At 43.6% G+C, this 20,651-nt stretch overlaps 1 protein-coding gene across 5 annotated transcripts in view; it reads right to left on the minus strand.

Moving 5' to 3' along the window:
- Positions 1 to 17,048, minus strand: part of SFSWAP (splicing factor SWAP) — a 107,082-nt gene extending 90,034 nt beyond the window's left edge. For 2 of the 5 annotated variants that reach the window (XM_087705793.1, XM_087705792.1), the window contains exons 1-4: positions 16,623 to 17,048; positions 12,068 to 12,237; positions 11,243 to 11,377; positions 5,241 to 5,329 (exon numbers count right to left, since the gene is read on the minus strand). In XM_087705793.1, coding sequence (XP_087561919.1) covers positions 5,241 to 5,329; positions 11,243 to 11,377; positions 12,068 to 12,237; positions 16,623 to 16,915 — 687 coding nt within the window. In that variant the 5' untranslated portion in view covers positions 16,916 to 17,048. Of the gene's footprint in view, positions 1 to 5,240; positions 5,330 to 11,242; positions 11,378 to 12,067; positions 16,589 to 16,622 lie in introns of those variants that run through there. The other 3 variants (XM_087705796.1, XM_087705794.1, XM_087705795.1) reach the window with 3 other exon arrangements.
- Positions 17,049 to 20,651: the final 3,603 nt, after the last annotated feature.

The raw sequence follows: 20,651 nt of genomic DNA on the forward strand, positions 1-20,651 counted from the left end.
CCAGCTCAAGGTTGACTGAGCCTTCCATCCTTCCGAGGTGGGTAAAATGAGGACCCAGATTGTTGGGGGCAAGAGGCTGACTCTGTAAACTGCTTAAAGAGGTCTGTGAAGTATATGTCTAAGTGCTATTGCCATTGTCTGTCCTTCCTTCCTTCCTTCCTTCTTTCTTTCCTTCCTTCCTTCCTTCCTTCCTTCCTTGGTCCGCAGTGGTCAGAGTGCAGTACTGCAGGATATTTCTGCTGACTGCCTGAAATTTGGCAGTTCAAATCCCACCAGGCTCAAGGTTGACTCAGCCTTCCGTCCTTCCGAGGTGGGTAAAATGAGGACCCAGATTGTTGGGGGTAAGAGGCTGACTCTTTAAAACCACTTAGAGGGGGTGGTAAAGCACTGTGAAGTGATCTATAAGTAAGTGTTATCTCCCTCCCTTCCTTCCTTCCTTCCTTCCTGTTTGATTCTGACTGACTCAAGGTTGACTCAGCCTTCCATCCTTCCAATATGGGTAAAATGAGGACCCAGATTGTTGCGGGCAAGAGGCTGACTCTGTAAAGCCACTTAGAGGGGGCTTACAATAGTTTAGTGACTGTTCAGTGACCAGAGCAGTGAAAAAAACTGACTTAGGATGGTTCTTCACATTTAGGAGCATTGCAGCATCCCCAGTCATGTGATCAAAATTCAGACACTTGGCAACGGATTCATATTTATGACGGTCGCAGTGTCCCAGGGTCCCATGATTCCCCCTTCGGCGACCTTCTGACAAGCAAAGTCAATGGGGAAGCCAGATTCACTTAACAGACGTGCTACTAACTTAACAACAGCAGAGATTCACTTAGCATCTGTGGCAAGACTTGCTTAACAACCGCCTTGCTTAGCAACATAAATGTTGGGCTCAATTACGGTTGTAAGTAGAGGACTATCTGTATTGGAGGGTTTTTTTAATCAATTTTTTTTACAGTTAAATCACCTGAGAAATATTGTAATGCGTAAGTCTTTTAGAGGAATAACCTGGGAGCGGTTTATTTTGCACTCCCCACTGTCAGTTTTGTTTCCCTTAACTGCATGAAAAGGTTCTTTAAAAAGTACCATTTATTAAATTTATACCGCTTTTTAAAAAGCAGGGCAACATGCTATCCTTTTTACAGTTGTTTTCTGTCAACCTCCAAGTTAGATAGGCTTGGTCAAGGGAAGTTGACTTGTCCAAAGTGTTCTGACCTAGGCTTCACTGAGCAAACTCTTTGTCCTGACAAAAACCCCTTTCATTAATTCACTGTGAATTCTACTCATTCACATCCAGCAAAGTCTTTCAAGGGAGGATTTACAGTCACAGACCTTATCTGGCTTGGAGAGCTGACAGGCGGATGTCTGCAAAACTTGGCAAGGGGTCTCAAAGAGTCACAAACCAATTAGCAAACTAATTGTCTACTGCAAACTCTCCTCCCCTTTCGCTCCTCTTTTATTTCCTCTGGGAGGGGCCATTCATCGTCCACCTGTGGCCTTACTCCCAAGTTGACCCCTGTTCTTTAGCTCTTCCCTTCATCTGGTAATTCTGCGCATGCGCACACTGGGAACAGGCTCCAGCTGTTCGTCTGCCTCACTGATGTCTGACTCTGAAGGCAGCTGATAACTGTCAGACGGCTCTGGCCCCCTCTGCCTCCGACACAGAGCCCTCATCAGAGCCTTCCCCAGCCTCCAGGACTGGCCCATCTTCCTCCCCAACCTCCTCACTGTCCAAATCTGCTGCCAGCTCCGTTGACCGCTGGTGGGTCACAACACTAAGTCATCTAAGGTGCTTCCATAACTGAAAGCAGATTAAACCTGTCCTAACCAGCCTGACACTTGTCTGCTGCATCAAGCCAGCCGTTTTAAAGGCAGTTGCTAAAATTAGGTGGCAAAACGAACCCACTTCATCCTGTGATTTACACAGTGGGACACAAATTCTGCAACAGTTTTATAGATTTCTTATGCGAGGCTCCAATCATGCAGTTAATTTCAAAGGCAACCAGGGAACAATATCATTAAAAAAAAAAGAACATGGAGCCACCCACCCATTCAAATTTATGTCTCCCTTTTCAAATACCTGAAGCTGATCTAAGATAGACCCCTGCTTTTGTAACAAGACTAAGGGGAAAACACTGGTGCTATAGCTACGGGAAATGGCAATTAGAGTTATATACCGCTTCACAGTGCTTTATAGCCCTCTCTAAGTGGTTTACAGAGTCAGCCTCTTGCCCCCAACAATCTGGGTCCTCATTTTACCCACCTTGGAAGGAAGGGAAACTGAGTCAACCTTGAGCTGGTCAGGATTGAACTGCTGACAATGGGCAGAATTAGCCTGCAATGCTTCACTCTAACCAGTGCACACCATGGATGGATGGATGGATGGATGGATGGATGGATGGAAGAAAGGAAGGAAGGAAGGAAGGAAGGAAGGAGTCAACCCTGAAGCTGGTCTGGCCAAAGTTATCTTGGAGCTTCAGTGCTGCCACACTAGAGCTGAGGGATAGGGAGGGGGGATTAGAGATAGCTGGGGTTATGTAGTCAAAATACATTCTCTTAGGAACCAAGGACGTTCTCACACCTGGCCGGAGGAAGGAGTGATGTCACCAGACCAGCGGTTGCTGCTTTGATTGGGCCATGTGACTGATTGTTTGGGATTGGGGGGGGGGGCTTTCTCTTTTAATTAGGTGAAAACTAAGGGACCCTTCAGAGTCGGTTTTCACCAGATATGTGTCAATATGACATTTCCAATGAAAGCTATTCTTTGAGGAATCTACTTGCTTCGGAGTATTTTTCTTGCAATGGATTTATTACTTGGAACCCTGACAGGAGGGAGGGAGGGAGGGAGGGAGGGAAGGAAGGAAGGAAGGAAGGAAGGACAATAGCCTTTAGATTTATATAATGCTTCACAGTGGTATTTAAAGCCCTCTCTAAGCGGTTGACAGTCAGCTTCTTGCCCCCAATAATCCGGGTCCTCATTTTACCCACCTTGGAAGGATGGAAAGATGAGTCAACCTCGAGCTGATCAGGATTGAACTGCTGGCAGTTGGCAGTTAGATTTAGATTTTAGATTTTATTTGTGATTTATAGGCCGCCCTTTTCCCTGAGAGGACTCAGGGCGGCTTACAATTCATGGGAGGGGGAGTGCAAGACAAAACATAAGACAATACGTGAATAAGAAAAAATAAAGCAATAAAACACAACTTTCATTCAACATTTGGGTGGGGGCGAATTAAAATCTTATCCCCAGGCCTGACGGGATAGCCAGATCTTAAGTTAGCCTGCAACACTGCATTCTAACCACTGTGCCATCACAGCAAACTATTCTGATGTTATTAGAAGTTTACATACAGGTCATCTTGGGTAGATAACTATGATTTGTTAATAAAGAAGTCTTTTTAAAAAAAGAATCTCTATAAACATGGGTGTGTTGCAATAGTAAGGAAATGAAATCCACACACCAGGAAAAAAAAAAACATCACAGAGAAGGGCTACAGAAGGTTCCCACCCCCCTCCCCTGGACATCATAAAGAATTTTTGAGATCTAAGGAGTTCTGTGCCCTCCTCGTAGAATTTAACCTTCTTTCAGAACTTCAAACTACCAAGTTGCTTTGCCCGTATCAAAGGACTTTCATGTTCGCACAGGGCCTGAAATTGCAAAATGCTAAGTCACAGGAGGAAGACCGCTATCTGTATTTGATATGGTTTTATAATCGTAAAAGGGATCACGTCCTATGCAAATACATCTTTTATTTCTTTCTAAATTATTCCGCAGATGGTGGATTGGAAAGCTGCTAGAACAACACAGCTAAAATGCAATAACTAGGCAAATGTTGTGCTACCTCTCCAAAATCAGGAGAAACTATAGGTGATTTAGATAATAAAATATGAGTTACAACAGAATGATTCAAGGAGGAAGAGCCAGACGGGGAAAATAATTCCAGGGCTGTAAATCTTACCGAGAAACTTCAGACAACTAAAATATGGCGGGATTTTTTTTTCCTTCACCAAAGCATTATTATTGCAATTCTTTGGAGTAGGCCAACTATTCTTTTACAATATCAATAGTATCCAACACAGTGCTAAATGTTGAGAAGCTCACTCTGGAATCTCTGCCTAGAAGAGATTTACTCTTGGTTTACTCCCAGGTAACTATAATAGGGTTACCTTGACTTACAACAGTTCTTGTAGTGATCATTTCAAGTTACAACAGCACTGAAAAGGGGGACTTCTGACCATTTTTCACACTTCTGATCATTGCACCATCCCCATGGTTACGCATTCAAAATTCAGACGATTGGCAACTGACTCGTATTTATGATGGCTGCAGTATCCCAGGGTTGTGAGATCCCATTTTGCGACCTTCTGACAAGCAAAATCAAAGGGGAAACCAGAGTGACTCAAAAACCGTGGGATTAACTTAATAAGGGCAGTGATTCACTTAACAACTGTGGCAAGGAGTGTCTTAAAAGGGGGGCAAAACTCACGTAACAAATATCTCGCTTAGCAACAGAAAATGCTGGCCTCAGTTGTGCTCGTAAGTCGAGAACTATCTATACAGCCTAAATCTGCCAATCTCAATTAATGCAACAGCCCCGTGATGGTGAACCTATGGCATGCGTGCCAGAGGTGCCATGCAGAGCCCTCTCTGTGGGCACGTGTGCCATTGCCAGCTGCTCTTCACAGGCACCGGAGCACTGGAAAATGGCCTGAAAACAGCCCCAAAAATGGCCAAAGAACACCCCAGTTTGGTGCTTTTTTCAGGTCGTTTTTGGCCCGAAAATGGCCCCAAAACAGCCTGAAAATGTCCCCCCCAAACAGCCCAAAAACAGCCTGAAAACAGCCCCCAAAACAGCCTGAAAAAGCCCAAAAATAACAGCCTGAAAATGGCCCCAAAACAGCCCCCCAAAACAGCCTGAAAAAGCCCAAAAATAACAGCCTGAAAATGGCCCCAAAACAGCCTGAAAACAGCCCAAAAATTGCCTGAAAACGGCCCAAAAATTGCCTGAGAAACAGTCAAAACACAGGCATGCATGTACCGGCCAGCTGGTCTTTGGGTTTCCCGTGCTCCAGCACATGCACGGACATGCATGTTTCGGTTTGGGCAGATAAGATATTCGGGGTGCTTTCAGAATTCGGGGTGAATTTCCGAAGAGGCAGATTTACTTGTTGCATTATTCAAAATTACAGAAAGGAAGATGCTGTAGATACTCCATGGCACTGATCTGTATTAAAAACATACTCACCAGTTCCACATCGGAAGGTACATTCAATCCCAAAGGGGCGATAAATGGCTCTTCGTTTTCTTCCGTGCTTTCTGCCTTGGTTACAGCCACTATAAATTAGAAGAGGATACATTGTCATGCAAAGACCTCTCTTGTATAAATGGAACACAAACAAAACATCCATTAAGTTTCCCTTCTTGGTGGTTTATTTCTTTTTTCATCTGCATATTTCCAGGCTGCGTTTACAATGCCAATTTTGTTTCATTACCTCTGTTTATTAGGTTACGCCTGCCTCTGCTGAGGAACACAAACATGTTTTCGCTAACCTGATGGTGTAACTATCGCTTAGGAGACCAAGATGTATGATGGGATTGAGCCTTAATGCGCCCCGGCAAAGTTGATGCCTGTTCTGACCGAGGCTTCCCATGAGCCATTCACATCCGGCAAAGTCTTTCAAGGGAGGATTTACAGTCACAGACCTTATCTGGCTTGGGGAGCTGCCAGGCCAATATCTGCAAAACTTGGCAAGGAGGCCTCGGAGAGTCACAAACCAATTAAGCGAACTGATGGTCTCCTGCACACTCCACTCCCCTTTCATTCCTCTTTTATTTCCTCTGGGAGGGGCCATTCAACGCCCACCTGTGGCCTTTCTCCCAAGTCAATCCCTGTTTTTTAGCTGTTCCCTTTGTCTGGCCACTCTGTGCATGCACACACTGGGAACAGGCTCCAGGTGTTCTTCTGCCCCACTGATGTCTGACTCTGAAGGCAGCTGATATCTGGCATATGGCCCTGGACCCCGCTCTGCCTCCGATGCAGAGCCCTCATCAGAGCCTTCCCCAAACTCCAGGACTGGCCCATCTTCCCCCTCAACCTCCTCACTGTCCGAATCTGCTGCCAGCTCCGCTGGCCACTGGCAGGCCACAATGCCATAGATGTTCCACCTGAGTGACATACCAGGGGACATTGCTTGAACAACCAAGAACCAATTAAAAGAAGAGTCTTTGAAGAGTGTACACCAGAGATTCAGAAGAGCCATTGGAAGGATACAGGCAGCAGGGAGAAATCCATCTCAGTTATAACGTTCAGACAGCAGACTTTTCCTTTCTCACTGTCAAGAAGATAAATCTTTGATGCATGTATTTTCACAACCAGCAGCTGGTTTTCGAGATAATCTGCACTGCTTTGCTAGATTAATTCACAGGCGTAACTAGGGAGCTGACTGGGATAACAACATTTCATTCATTAATGTCTTTTCTCTGATACCTGTGTGGCTTGTTTTTACAAATCAGTAAGTAAAACTCAGCCACTTAAAGTGGCCCAAACTCTTCAGTTTTTTTTTAGGTTGGCAGCATTCTCTTTCCCATCCAAAAGTTATCCCAAACCCTGGGAAAGTGGCTGAAATCACACTGCCTAAATTGGTCCATTCTGTACAGAATTCAGATGGGGGAAGCTTAGGGTAGGCCTAATTCTTGTTTTATAGACTAGAATACAATGAAAGTTGGAAGGGACCTTAGAGGTCTTCTAGTTCAACCCCCTGCTCAAGCAGGAAGCCCTGTACCATTTCAGACAAATGGCTGTCCAGTCTCTTCTTAAAAATTTCCAGTGTTGGGGCATTCATAACTTCTGGAGGCAAGTTGTTCCACTGATTGATTATTCTCGCTGTCTAAGGAAATTTTTCCTTAGGTCTAGGTTGCTTTTCTCCTTGTTTAGTTTCCACCCTTTGCTTCTTGTCCTGCCTTCAGATGCTTTGGAGAATAGCTTGACTCCCTCTTCTTTGTGGCAGCCCCTCAAATATTGGAAGACTTCTATCATGGTCCTTCTTTTCATCAGACTAGACCTACCCTGGTCCTTCTTTTCATCAGACTAGACCTACCCAATTCCTGCAACTGTTCTTCCTATGTTTTAGCCTCCAGTCCCCTAATCGTCTTGGTTGATCTTCTCTGTGCTCTTTCTTGTGTCTCAACATCTTTTTTACGTCATGGTGACCCAAACATCTGGATATACAAGTAGCCCTCAATTTATAAAAGTTCCTTTAGTGACCATTCAAAATTACAATGGCACTTAGCAACAGAAATGTTGGGCTCAACTGTGGTCATAAGTCGAGGACTCCCTGTAGTAACTCTATAAATTAACTCATTAATTCAGAGTGGTACCCTGCATCCTCTTGATATAGTAGCCCATCACTAGATGAACTCCCATTAGCCTTTAATTCAATAATCTTCCTGTGTTCAGATTTTTAAACAACCCCATGCAAGAACTGGGATCTGAAGAAAATATGCAAAGCCACATCCGAACTCAACTTCTATCTCCTCCAGTTTCTCCAGAGCGGGCGGACACAGCATCAAAAGGACTAACGGGAAGATTAAGATGGATCTGCTTAACAACTAACAGAGATATTCTGCCCTCGCTTAATACCAGACAAAGCAGATACGACTTTCTGATCTATCCCCAGAATCAATGGAGCTGTAAATTCTTCTCTACAAATCCCCAGTGCTTAATTATTAATGGCACACAGACACACACACACACACACAATTTAATCTGGGAGAGCAATCTCAGAATTGTAATTCAATTACGGGGAAGAGAAGAGAAGCCTCAGATTCAACACAAGCAGTGTGTGCATGTGTATATGCTTGTGCACAGGGGATATGTGGGTCAAATTCACTTCTCCCATACAAAGCAAGTCCTAATGGCTCTCTACAATTGCGCTGTATGGTTCCTACTAATGCCTATGGCAAACAAATGGGCTCAAATGCAACCATAATTTGTCAGTTGCACGGGAAGTAGGATTCCATACAGTGCTGCCTTTTCCTTACCTCACAGTTAGCAGGGACTACAAACTATACAGCAGACAAACCGATACTGTCTTATTCCCCCGCCCCTTTATTTTTAAACAATTCCTGCAATGCTGTTTTTCTACTTCCACTGTCAGTGGGAGAGAGAGAAAAAACAAACAAACATGTTTTCAGAGACACTCATAGACAGCTAAGCTGACTACAGGGGAGTTGTTTTAATGATCTGACCCAAGAACATTTGTTTCTTTTTGGCGGCATCAAAAAAACGGCAAGCTTCACCATTACAAGTTCTTAAAAGCATTAACTACCGTATTTATCGGCGTATAACACGCACTGGCGTATAACACGCATTCCCCATTTTAACACAAAAATTTGAGTAAAAATTTTTTTCATTAAAAATAAATGACTTGGAAGCTCGGAACTTAATGTTGGATTAAAATTTATAACATTAGAACATGAATTACTTCCCCACCCTCTTCTGTCACATCATTTTCCCCCCTCTGATCCCCCTGTACCACCTAATCCCCCCCCCAGATCCACCTGTACAACCTAATCCCCCTGTACCACATAGTCCTGATACCACCTGTACCATATAACCCCACCCCCCATATCACATACTCTTTCCCCCTGCGCCACATAACAAGCCCCCCACACATAAACCCCTATTTCTATATGTTTTTGTTTTCACCACAGTACCTGGCCTGTGTCGCTAGCAGACTCAGGTTACTCTTTAATTGCGCTGACGAGTAACGTCCTCAGCGTAACGTCAGGGACGTCACTCGTCAGAAGTACGGTGGCCTCGGAGGGTCCTGAGGAGCAGCCTTTAAAACAGCAGCGCGGGCGGCTGCGGACTCACAGCTGATTGGGAGAATGCCGGCACGTACACTTGGGACCAGAGAGCAGGCGGGCGGGAAGGTAAGCACCCACAATGATGGAGAAAAAATACAGGCAGCGGGCGGCTCTCTGGCCGCTGCGAGCCGCTGCTGCTATGATGGGGTTAAATCAGGCAGCGGGCGGCTTTCCAGCCGCCGCTTGTTCAATGATGGGGTTAAAGCGAACAGCAGGTGGCTGGAGAGCTGCCGCCACTGCTGCAAGGTAGGGGTTATATCAGGCAGGGTAGCTGGAGAGCCGCCGACGCTGCCATGAAATGGATGCTGCACTTCTATGAGTATCATGGGCGCCGGTGAATCAGCTGGAGCAGGCAGTTTGGGACCCGGCGTATAACACGCAGTATCGGCGTATAACACGCAGGCAGGGTTTAAGCTTGCAATTTTAGTTTTAAAACTGCGTGTTATACGCCGATAAATACGGTATGTAATAGCTACTCTTCTACCCGTTCTCCCTACACTCAATCTGGATGGATCTGGGCCACTCGAACTGCCGGAGGAAATGGATCATCATTAAACTTTAATTTAGCGAGAATCTAGGGGGAAAAAAAGGATAACATAACACTTGTAATCAAACATGACAGTCTCGGATATTCCTTATGGTATGACTGCATAAGCAACTGGTGGCGTGTTTTATTTATTTTTTGCCAACCGTATTGTTCCTATTACACTGCACAGAAAAGCAATGAGCAACTTCAGCTACTAGGTGAGCAAAAATGAATTGAAAATTTGACTTTGCCATGATGCAACCTACATCCTATAAGGCAGGGATCCCCAAACCGTGGGCCGCGGCCCACTAACAACTGGGCCATGTGAGTGGCAGGCTGGCACACAGCCTGATTCACGCAAGCAGGCACTGGCAGCAGGCACTGGCGCTGGCAGCCCCACTCACATTCGTTGCAAGCACTGATGCCCACAGCCCGACTCCCACAAGAAATGGGTGCTGGCTCTCACAGCCCTCCTCTTGAGTGGTGGGTACTGGGCACTCGCAGCCCCACAGCTCACAGCAACCAAGTTGTGCACACCCATCTCTGCACCTGCCCCTTGCACAAAATCATCCCCACCCCCACCCCCAAGCCAGGCCACAAACCTGGAAAGGTTGAGCAACTGCTATAAGGCAACTTAGAACTGCAGAAAAAACAATTACTACCAACTTGCCTTCCGTTGAGGACCTGTACATTGCACGAGTCAAAAAGAGGGCTGTGAAAATATCTAAAGACCCTTCGCAACCTGGACATAAATTGTTTCAACTCCTACCCTCAAAACGACGCTATATGGCACTGCACACCAGAACAACTAGACACAAGGAGAGTTTTAATGCCATCACTCTGCTAAACAAAAAATTCCCTCAACACTGTCAAACTATTTACTAAGTCTGCATTACTATTACTATTAATCTTCTCATCGTTCCTATCACCCATCTCTTCCCACTTATGACTGCCAGACTGTAACTTTGTTGCTTGCATCCTTACGATTTAAATTGTTTCCTAGTATGATTTGATTGCTTATTTGTGCCATGTGACTATGATTAAGTGTTATACCTTATGATTCTTGATGAATATAACTTTTATGTTCACTGAGAGCATCTGCACCAAAGACAAATTCCTTGTGTGTCCAATCACACTTGGCCAATAAAGAATTCTATTCTATTCTCTCCTATCCTCTCTTCCCTCTCTCTTCCATTTTATTCTATTCTATTCTATTCTATTCTATTCTAATGTCTCAAACAAGAAAGTTTTGAAGCAATGAGTAAGACTATTTCAAGAAAAAGAACTGATGACAATGAGGGAGGTTTCACTTTTTTTGTTGGTTTTAAAAGGATCGAGTAAGCTAATACGCTTGTTTGTATTACTCACTTTCATGCCAGTTGCAAGCGACTTAAATATACAAAAACTCTTTCAGCCTCTAAAAGCTACTACATTTTATACTTGAAAGCCAGTTTGGTCTAGTACAGTGCTTCTCAACCTTGGCAACTTGAAGCGAATGCTGGCTGGGGAATTCTGGGTGTTGAAGTCTGGACATCTTCAAGTTGCCAAGGTTGAGAAACACTGGCATAGTAGTTTAAGGCACTAAATCAGAAACCTGGAAATCACGTTGTAGTTCCACTTTAGGCATGAAAAGTGGCTGGGTGACTTTGGGCCAATCACCAGGAGACAGTGAGTTCTAGTCCCTCCTTAGGCATGAAAGCTGAAGAGACATTTATTTCATGTGCAGGGGTCCCCAAACTGAGGAATTCAATGCCTTTCATCAACAGAACTACAAAATCCCAGCCCAAGAGATATAAAGATTTTTTCCCCAAGAGATATAAAGAAAGCGATTTTCCCCACAGAAGTTTCCTTACCTTTGGCCTTGAACGGCTGCTCTTCTTCCTCAGTGGGTTCTGAGGGATCGTAATAATCACTACTGTAAGTAAATCCCACTGCATTATAGGACCCATCTTCGGCCAAAGCTTCGCTCAGCCTCTTATATTCTTCCTCTTGAAGAAAAAAGCAACAGGCAATTAGAAAAGGGTGGAATTATTTGAATACAGCTAACTTTCTTTTTTCTTTTAAAAAGAACACGTAATTCGCCCTAACATTCACACACAAACGTTACAGCAAACTGACCCAAGAGGGTCATGTATGAACATTGATATTTCCGCCCATACACAAAAAAATATATGAAGCTTTCTTTTGTCTTCTTTTTTGGGGGTAGGGATGATCTTGGTTTATATATTTTTTTTAAATTCCCCTGTGGAGACAAGCGTGTATGTCTACTCAAAACATAGAAGAAAGGAGGGGGGGAAAAAGAGACATGAACTTTTTTGATGATACAATACTGTTAAAGAAGGACAGTTAAAAGAGTGCGCTCAATGCTCAGCCTGCCCTCAAAACGTGGGGGCAGCAATTCGGGGTGGCTCTACATATAAACTATCCTGAGGTCCTCAGATACGCAAAGACGCTCGTTTTTTCGAATCCACTGGATTACTGTCAAAATAATATCAGAAAGAGTGAGTATATAACGAGTTGGAAACAACTATATATATATATATATATATATTTATATATATATTCTTTTTAAAAGTTACACAAGACTTTTTTTTCAAAGGAGAAAAAAAAGCAATTTATTTATTTTTTCAATTTCAAAACATGTGCTATTCTCAGGAAATTGTCCTAGATTTTTATACCTTGCCTTGCCTCTTCCTCAAGCAAGTCCGTACGTAAGGCTAAATACCTCTCTTCGTCACAGAGAGCTTCGATTCGGGCTTCCTCTTCGGACAATTGGTAATCTCTGTTCCAGGTGGAATATTCGGCGTCGTACTCGGAAAGGTCGTGCAAGTGGCCACGCCCATCGTATCTGCAACAGGAAGAGGAGGGTCAGCCAAGGGACTTCGGGCTCAGCTTCCTGCCAAATCTATCGATACTTACCACCTATAAAAGAACCATCTACTGAATTAAATGAGGGAACCCATTAATCTGACTCAACGCTCCTGACCCACTTCCGTTAACAAGCGCAAAAAAACAAGCCCCTTTGGGAGTTACTGATTATAATTAAAAGCGGACTATCTAAAAAGAGGAAACAGCTGCTATGCGTCCTTACCGTTTGTGGTTCAACCACTTAATGACCCTGGCCAACATATGTAACAGCTATGTAACAAGAGGGAATTTATTTATTTATTTTCCTGCAAAGGCAAATTACTTACATTTACACAAACCCAAGTACATAAATACCTATCCGTAAGAACCAAACGGTGGGCAATTCCTCGCGTCTTTCTGCTAGTCTTGCATTCTCAGAAGAAATCTTCACCAAAGAAACCTGGATCCATTGGAGGTAAAATCATGGCTAGGCACGGCCCCTAGCTATGCGGCTGAGGAAAGAAGTCCTGGGTTATGTGATAGAGAGACACACATACATAGGAACAGCAACATTGGTGCAATTTAAGGAGGTTCTTGGCAGGAAACACTCGCTGATCCCCTGAACTACATATCCATCATTTTACGTTGGGGTGTTTCTTTCATTTGGTCACTTTTTTAAAAAAAATTGTCTGCGTTTGTAAGCCACTTAAGTATTTCTTTGAGCTGATAATGTTTAAATTTTTTTTTGCATAATCTGTGGATTAGGCTGAGACTTAAACTATTTTCTTTGTGGCTGGGAAAATATGAGCAGAAGGGAGCAACCGAGTCCATTCCACAAGAGATACGTGGAATATGAAGTTTGGTTAAAAGGCTTGTTAGATGAAAACTAATGTAAGTGGGAGACTTTATTTTTTAAAAAGAAAGAGACTTGTGAATAAAAAGGCAACTTTCTTCTAAGATGTAATCGTCTCAATGCCATTATTGCTTCCTCAAAAACAAACAATTCCAGAGAGAGCAAGGTAAAAAAAAAAAAACTGCTCTGAAAGATCATCAATCAATAATTTAGAGCCAGTTTTCTATAATGACTAAATCTATCAAACCTCCTTAATTTACAAATGTAAAATAATAAAAGATCATGAGCATATGCATAGCTTGCTCCTACCATTTTTACAGTTTTCAGCTAACTTGCCCTATCAGAAACTGTGAAAGAGCATTGGCTGATACTTGCTATTGCTTTGACTGATGATGACCATGAAGCTGGATTATCAAACCCATGTTTAATTTACATTTTAATTTGATTCTGGGAAGTCACAAAATATCGCCACATAGCCTCATACAAAACATAGGCCATGGCGTTACCAACAGTAAGTTTTTGTTCTGAATGTTTAAAGAAAATCCATTTTTAAGGTTTCACCAAAAATCGTCGTTAATGAGTTTTTTATCGTTCCCGGTAGGGCTTGATTTGGGAATTGGGACCTTACAAAGATTGTGTAAAGCAAAAATAAAAATGGAAGAAGCAAGCTCTTACAATATGCCACACACTCTTTTCAAACCAAAGCCTTCAGACTCTCTTTGCTTTACACTAGGGGAATTGTGCTAACAACAATGCCATTTCAATCCCTTTGGCTATCCATTTTTTCACTAAAATGCCAATAGAAACGCTTTGATCTTCCAAAACAATGAGATTACCACCAGACAAAGAATCCACCTGTCAGTTTTAGCTTTAAATAGCAGGAGTCCCCAAGCGTAACAGCATTACAGGAACCATTATCTAAATTCTGTACCATTTTGTGGTAATAAAACGAGTTTCCATGAAGCTACAAATACTATTAAACTAAACAGCTGGAACATCTATCTACAAATCAATGAAAACCAAGGTTTTTTTGCCAGAAGCCGTACAAGTGTAGCCAATACATGGAACAACTTCCATCACGCTAAAAGTGGCATCACTGCCCTGAAGTGAATTAGAATAGTTGGAATTCGGAAACCAAGGTTCTACTTTGTCAAACGTGAAATCCCCTGGAGGATTTTAAGAGTCAAGTCAAAAAACCTCAGATTAACCTTCTCTACAGCACTATTACAAAGATTGCTATTATGCTGCTCCGAAGAGGGGGGGGGGGGGAAACCCGCAACAAAACAAAGATTCATCAATGAATTGTAAAAGGGAAGGATGAGAATGCAAGAATTCAACCTGTACAGGCCATTAACTTTACATCACTTATTGGAAACTCAGGGAGAAAAAAAAATAGCCTGGGCCAAAAAGTCATACTGCATAACAGATCATGGGGTTAACTTTACCGCCCTAGAGCGTACATTTTTGCAGAGATGCAAATAGTTTTTCTTTCATTTGTAACAGGAGTCATTAAAGACTTTGGTTTGAAAAGAGGGTACTGCAAGCCCAGTGTATATAGGATCCACTCCTTCAAGGTGGAGGGAATGTAAACAACACAGCAATCCTCTGCCAAGGAGGAAGAGAACATTGGGGAGGTGAGGAAGGGACATCTAGATTTATCTAGATCAGGTAAAGCCCGGAGGCAAAGCTTTCTAGATTTATCTAGATTAGATAAATCGTGGAGCTTTCCAGATTTCCAAAGCTGGCTTTGCTGGAATCTAAACTTACAAAGTTTGTAGTCTTTTTTCTTTAAAGATGTGCTGTGCCTTGACTAACTCAGCAAGCAGAATTCAAAGGAAGCTCTTAATCTTTATATATATATAAATAACTCCTATATCTATTATAGGAGCCATAATCACACCCAACTTCAGAGGAGTAGCGATACTGGTCTCTTCCATCAAAAACCAAGCCAGCATCACTTTGAAGGTAGGTAGATTTCATGGTCTAAAGCCATTCAGTCGAATACGTGAAGGATTTATTTTAATTGGCGGCTTCAGTATTAAAACCACACTTTATTTGATAAAATAATTGTTGTTCTTTTGAAAGCTGCTTTTACCAAATCAAACTTTCTACATGTGCACCCCAAAAAAACAGCAGCCTTTTTGGGGAGACATCTCTATCCATGCATCTGTCATAAACAAACTATCATAGGTAATTAATCCAATACATAATTTCTGAAAGCTACTCAGAAGCTATATTTGCAGATTTTTTTAAAAAAATGTTGAAATGTGACTTAGCACTTCCACTAATAAGCTTTTTAAAGGTTACACTACATTATATTTATGCCCTGGTATTACAATCCAGTGATGGCAAGATTTTTTATTCACCAAGAACTTAACAGTAAGTTGAAGAACAGTTTTTTTGACAGCTCGAATTATATAATTGGATTTACACAAAAACAAATACTGTCCAATATTATGTGGTAACAACAACCTAATACACACAACTTTTTTTTAAACTGGTAATCTTGGGAATTCCTTCTACAATAGACTAACAGCTAAATGGAAGCAACAAAATTCAAATTTTATTTTATTTTATTGGATTTCCAATTCTATTGGAATTATGGAGCCTTGGCAGCTGTCTCCAACCTGGACAGATGGGCCAATGGGAGTCCAGCATGTACAGATCACCAGGAAGGCAGAAAAGGATGATGGGAGTCGTAATTCAGCACATCACAGATATTTTAATATGCTACCTATAGATTACGAGATTCATAACTCTGTACAACAAAATGGAAGTATTTAGGGTAGGGTATGCAGAAGCAGCTAGGGATACTGGATGGGGATTGTAGTCCAACATATCCCAAAACCATGAACGGCAGGGATGGGAGATGTAGTCCAGCCTGTGTGAAAACAGCCAGGGATGCTGGATGGGGATGGGAGTTGCAGTCCAGCCTATCTGAAACAGACAGGGAAGACAGATGGGGATGGGATTTGTGGTCCAGGCTGTCTGAAATCAAAGATGGGGATGGGAGTTGTAGTCCAGCCTGTCTGAAACCAGACAGGGGAGACAGATGGGGATGAGAATTGTAGTCCAGGCTGTCTAAAATCAAAGATGGGGATGCGAATTATAGTCCAGCTTGTCCAAAATCAGACAGAGAAGACAGATGGGGATGGGAGCTGTAGTCCAGCCTGTCTGAAATGAGACAGGGAAGACAGATGGGGATGGGAGTTGTAGTCCAGCCTGCCTGAAATCAGACAGATGGGGATGGGAGTTGTAGTCCAGCCTGCCTGAAATCAGACGGGGACGCTGGACAAAGATGGGGAACTATAGCCCCGCCCTCCTCGTAGAAGGCAGGGATAAGCCTTTCCTCGCCTGGGCCCTGCTCTCCCGCGTCCTGCTTGGCAGAGGATCCCCGGCAGACCCCCCCCCCCCCACTTTCCACCCTCCCCAGAGAGCCACCAGGAGGGCGAGAGGACCGTCAGAAGGAGGAGAAGGAGAAGCACAACAACGAGAGCAACGATAGTCGGGCGGGGGGGTTGCTGTGCACCGACCTATCGATCATGATGGAGGCCTCGCCCATCCAGGGGATCAGGTGGCGGCCTTGCTCCTGCTGCAGCGCCTTCTCGTCGTCGCGGAACAGCTTGCAGGCGTAGCCGAAGACCAGCAGCTCCACGCGGCCACCGACCACCGCCCCGCCGCTGCCTCCACTGCCGCCTTCGCCGCCGCTCGGGCCGCCGGGCGAAGCCGCCGCTACCGCCGCCGCTGACGGGAGCGCTCCCGCGGTCCGCCCAGCTGGCGCCGCCGAGGCCTCCGTCCCGCTCGGCCGCCCGGCGTACATGGCCATTAGGAGTCGCCGCTCGAAAACCGGAGAAAGAGAAGGAAAAGGCCGCCTCGGCGTCGCCTCACCGCCGCCCCGCGCAGGGCAGCGGCGGCCGCGGCTTTCCTGACACCGCCATCAGCCGCGAGAAAATGGCGGACGGCGACTTCCGGCCCGAGGACGGGAACGACCGGAAGTGTTTCCCGCCGCCTTAGCAGATTCGAAACGACCTTCTCGGCCGATTCGTCACGCGCTGAGGCGATTTGACAGTGCGGGGGGGAGAAAAAAAAATCGAACCGGGCGTTTTGAAGAAAGGCAAAGCGAAAAGATTATGGGGTTCCGTGGATGCGGATTCGTTGAAGGTTTAAAAAAGGAGGCTGCTGGAAGTGGCGGCGAAAGTGCGACCCAGAATGGAAAGTCCGGAGAGGAGCAGGGGAAAGAAAAGGAGGCGCGGTTTCAATGAAGAGAGGGGGGGAGGAGGTGTGTCAAAAGTCTCTCTTGGTTGTAATCAAAGTTGCAGATTACGTTCTTATCTTCTTATATTGTTCTAAAAAGACTCGACTTCCAAGTCTTTTTAGCACAATATAAGAAGATGACAACATAATCCTTCTCTTTCTCCCCTTCCTTTACTCTAGATTTTGTTCCCTTCCATTTTTTCCTCCCCAATTTTCCCACTATTTTCAGGATCAGAGCTGGAAGGGACCCTTGAGGTCTTCTAATCCAACCCTTTCATTGATGTAGCTTAAGGACTTCGTTGGCAGCTTTAAAAAGGCAGCTGCAGCACACTGGTGGTTTAGCACATTTTTTTTTCAATCAAAATAGAGCTGAAAGGGACTTTTCAATTTAGAACCTACAATAACAGAGTTGGAATGGACCTTGGAGGTCTTCTAGTCCAACCCTCTGCTTAAGCAGGAAACCCTACACCACTTCAGACAAATGGTTATCCAACATCTTTTTAAAGACTTCCAGTGTTGGGGCATTTGGAGGTCTTCTAGTCCAGCGGTCACCAACTGGTAGTCCGTGGACCACTGGTGGTCCACGAGAAAATTTTGGTGATCCACAGATAAATTATTTGTATTTTTTATATTGTACTAAATACGATTTCTGTTTTTTTTTAAATTCATATTAGTGGTCTGCGGGATTTAAAATTATGACGTCTGAAAGGTTGGCAACCCCTGTTCTAATCTGCGCCCCCTACTCAAGCAGTAGATCCTATACCATTTCAGAAAAATGACTTTTCAGTCTCTTCTTCAAAACCTCCAGGGATGAAGCTTCTGGTGGCAAATTGTTCCACAGGTTAATTATCCTCAATGTTAGGAAGTTTCTCCTTAATTCCAGGTTACTTCTCTTCTTGATTTCATCCATTGTTTCTTGTCTTGCCTTCTGGTGCTTTGGAAAATAAATGGACCCCCTTTCTCTAAATATATATATTTGTATTTCATATCCTGATAATAAAAGTTTTTAAAACAGAAAAGTGTTGCAGATTGTGTTTATAGTGTTATTATATTTATGGCAGCAGTGATTGATGGCTTTATGGGCTTCTGTAGTAATAAGCAACAGTACTGCTGTGTTAGTTCCCAAGTGAAGCTGTTAAAATTTTGCATTTCAGGAAGAAGTTCAACCAATGAAGATTTTGTCTATGGAGATTCTTGGTCATCCAGGCCAGGGTTGTCCGAAAATTGCTTTTTTTTTCAACAGGCAACTGGACTTTCTTGTTTTTCTTTGAAGACATTTTGCTTCTCATCTAAGAAGCTTCTCAGTTCTGACTGGATAGTGGGAAATGGAAGGATTTATATCATTTGCAGGCAGCTGATCATTTGCATCCTTTTAGAAAGTTGTTGAGGCTACCTGGAGGTTTTTCTGTGTTCTTATGGTCACCTGAGTAGTGCAAATAGGTGTGGAGCAACAGTGGTCAACAGTGAAGGGACACAGGGCAGAAAATATCCTGAAGCCAAGAAGGCTCCACATCCATTTGCATCACTCAGGTGACCCCAAGGGCGCAGATAAACCTCCAAGTGGCCTCAATGACTCAAAGAATGCAAATGACCAGCTGTCTGCAAGGAGTATAAATCCTTCCATTCCCCACCATTCAGTCAGAGCTGAAGAAGCTTCTTGGATGAGAAGTAAAATGTCTTTAAAAAAAAAACAAAGTCCAGTTGCTTCTTGAAAAAAAGCATCTTTGGGACAATGAAGCCTTTCCTGTTTGGAAAAGGGGGAGAAGGGAAATGCCTACATTCACTTAATGACCTCATTGTTCATTTAACATCTACCATGATTTGCTTGGCAAAAAAGGTCATTAAACTAGTGGCAATTCACTTAACACCCTCCATGCCTAGCAATGGAATTTCTTCCAAATGTGGTCATAAGCTGAGGACTACTGTAACAATATGCCCTTCCCACTCACGCCTTCATTATTAAGGTGCTGTTCTTGCTTTAAAGCAATGATTCTCAATCCCAGGGACTTTTAAGACCTGTAGACTACAAGTCCCAGAATTCCCCAGCCATGTGTACTTCTAAGTCCCAGAATTCCTGGTTATACTTGATGTCACCCAGTCTGTGACACGTTGACAAATAATTGCAAAACTAATTTACTTTGAATGAGTTATTTATGCCCTGAATCTGGTAAATTCTGAGGTATTCTGGAATCAATCCTATTCTAGTCCTATCAATCATCTATATATATAAAAGGCAAATACCACTCACTCACCACGAAATCTCCAGAACCGTAAAGCCTACAAGCTTGAAATTAGATATGTATGTTTCTCTTGTCTTCTAGGTGCTAGCTAAGAAAGATTTTTTGAAATGATCATCAGAACATTAGTATTTTATACAGTAATTAACATGCTCTGATGTTAAGGAGTTCTACTCCCCCTCCCCACCTGAAAAGAACTCTATTCCTACTGCCAGTTGCCTTATATTAACATGATCTGATGCTAAGGAGTTAGACATTCTACTCCTCCTCCCCACCTGAAAAGAACTCTGTTCCGACTGCCAGTTGCCTTACATTCTGTTACCTCAGTTCAAACTGGTAGATGTTCCACTCCTTCTCTCAGGAGCAATCTGGGGCGCCTTACAATACTATACCTCACCAAAATGTCTATGCCTTCCATCTATGGACTCAAGGCGATATTCCCTTATTGCCTTTCAGTCACCCACCACCATTCAGCCAATGGATTGTGAACCTAATTTCTCCTGTATAGCCCAATCACATAGTTTTGTCATGAACCACGGGGATCCAGCTTGTGTGTGTGTGTGTGTGTGTGTGTGTGTGTGTGTGTGTGTGTGTGTAGGTAGGTAGCTAGGTAGGTAGGTAGGTAGGTATGTTTGTTTATGGAACAAACTAACGAATATTAGATGGATATAAAATCCCTTCCTTGCATTCAGTGGACTGGCCTCGCACTTAAAAGCTGTTTCTTGATTGAACAATTGTAGGTTTAGGCAATTTGCAAATATTGGCACTCAAACTCTGCATCTTATGCCACTTTGCATTTTCAAAGCCTGCCAAAGCACAATGTTGACTTAGGAATAAATTTCCATTTAGCCTTGTATGCTTCTTTTGTGCCTTTTGTGTCCTCCACTGAATTGTTTTCCCACCTGCTTTGGAGGTGGGGGGGGGGAAGGAAAGAGGAAAAGGCTGTTTTGGGGAAGAGTGGGAGAGCAGGATAAATTCTACTCCATCGCTTGGGTAATAGGAGGAAGTTGAAACAAATAGAATAGGTTGAAGCACTGCAGCTTTATCTCGCCTTGGGGAGGCCACCCTTGA

Source organism: Thamnophis sirtalis, unplaced genomic scaffold (genome assembly GCF_051295495.1).
Source record: "Thamnophis sirtalis isolate CommonGarterSnake01/CBP01778 unplaced genomic scaffold, rThaSir2_p1.2 scaffold_2, whole genome shotgun sequence".
Classification (NCBI taxonomy): Eukaryota; Metazoa; Chordata; class Lepidosauria; order Squamata; family Natricidae; genus Thamnophis; species Thamnophis sirtalis.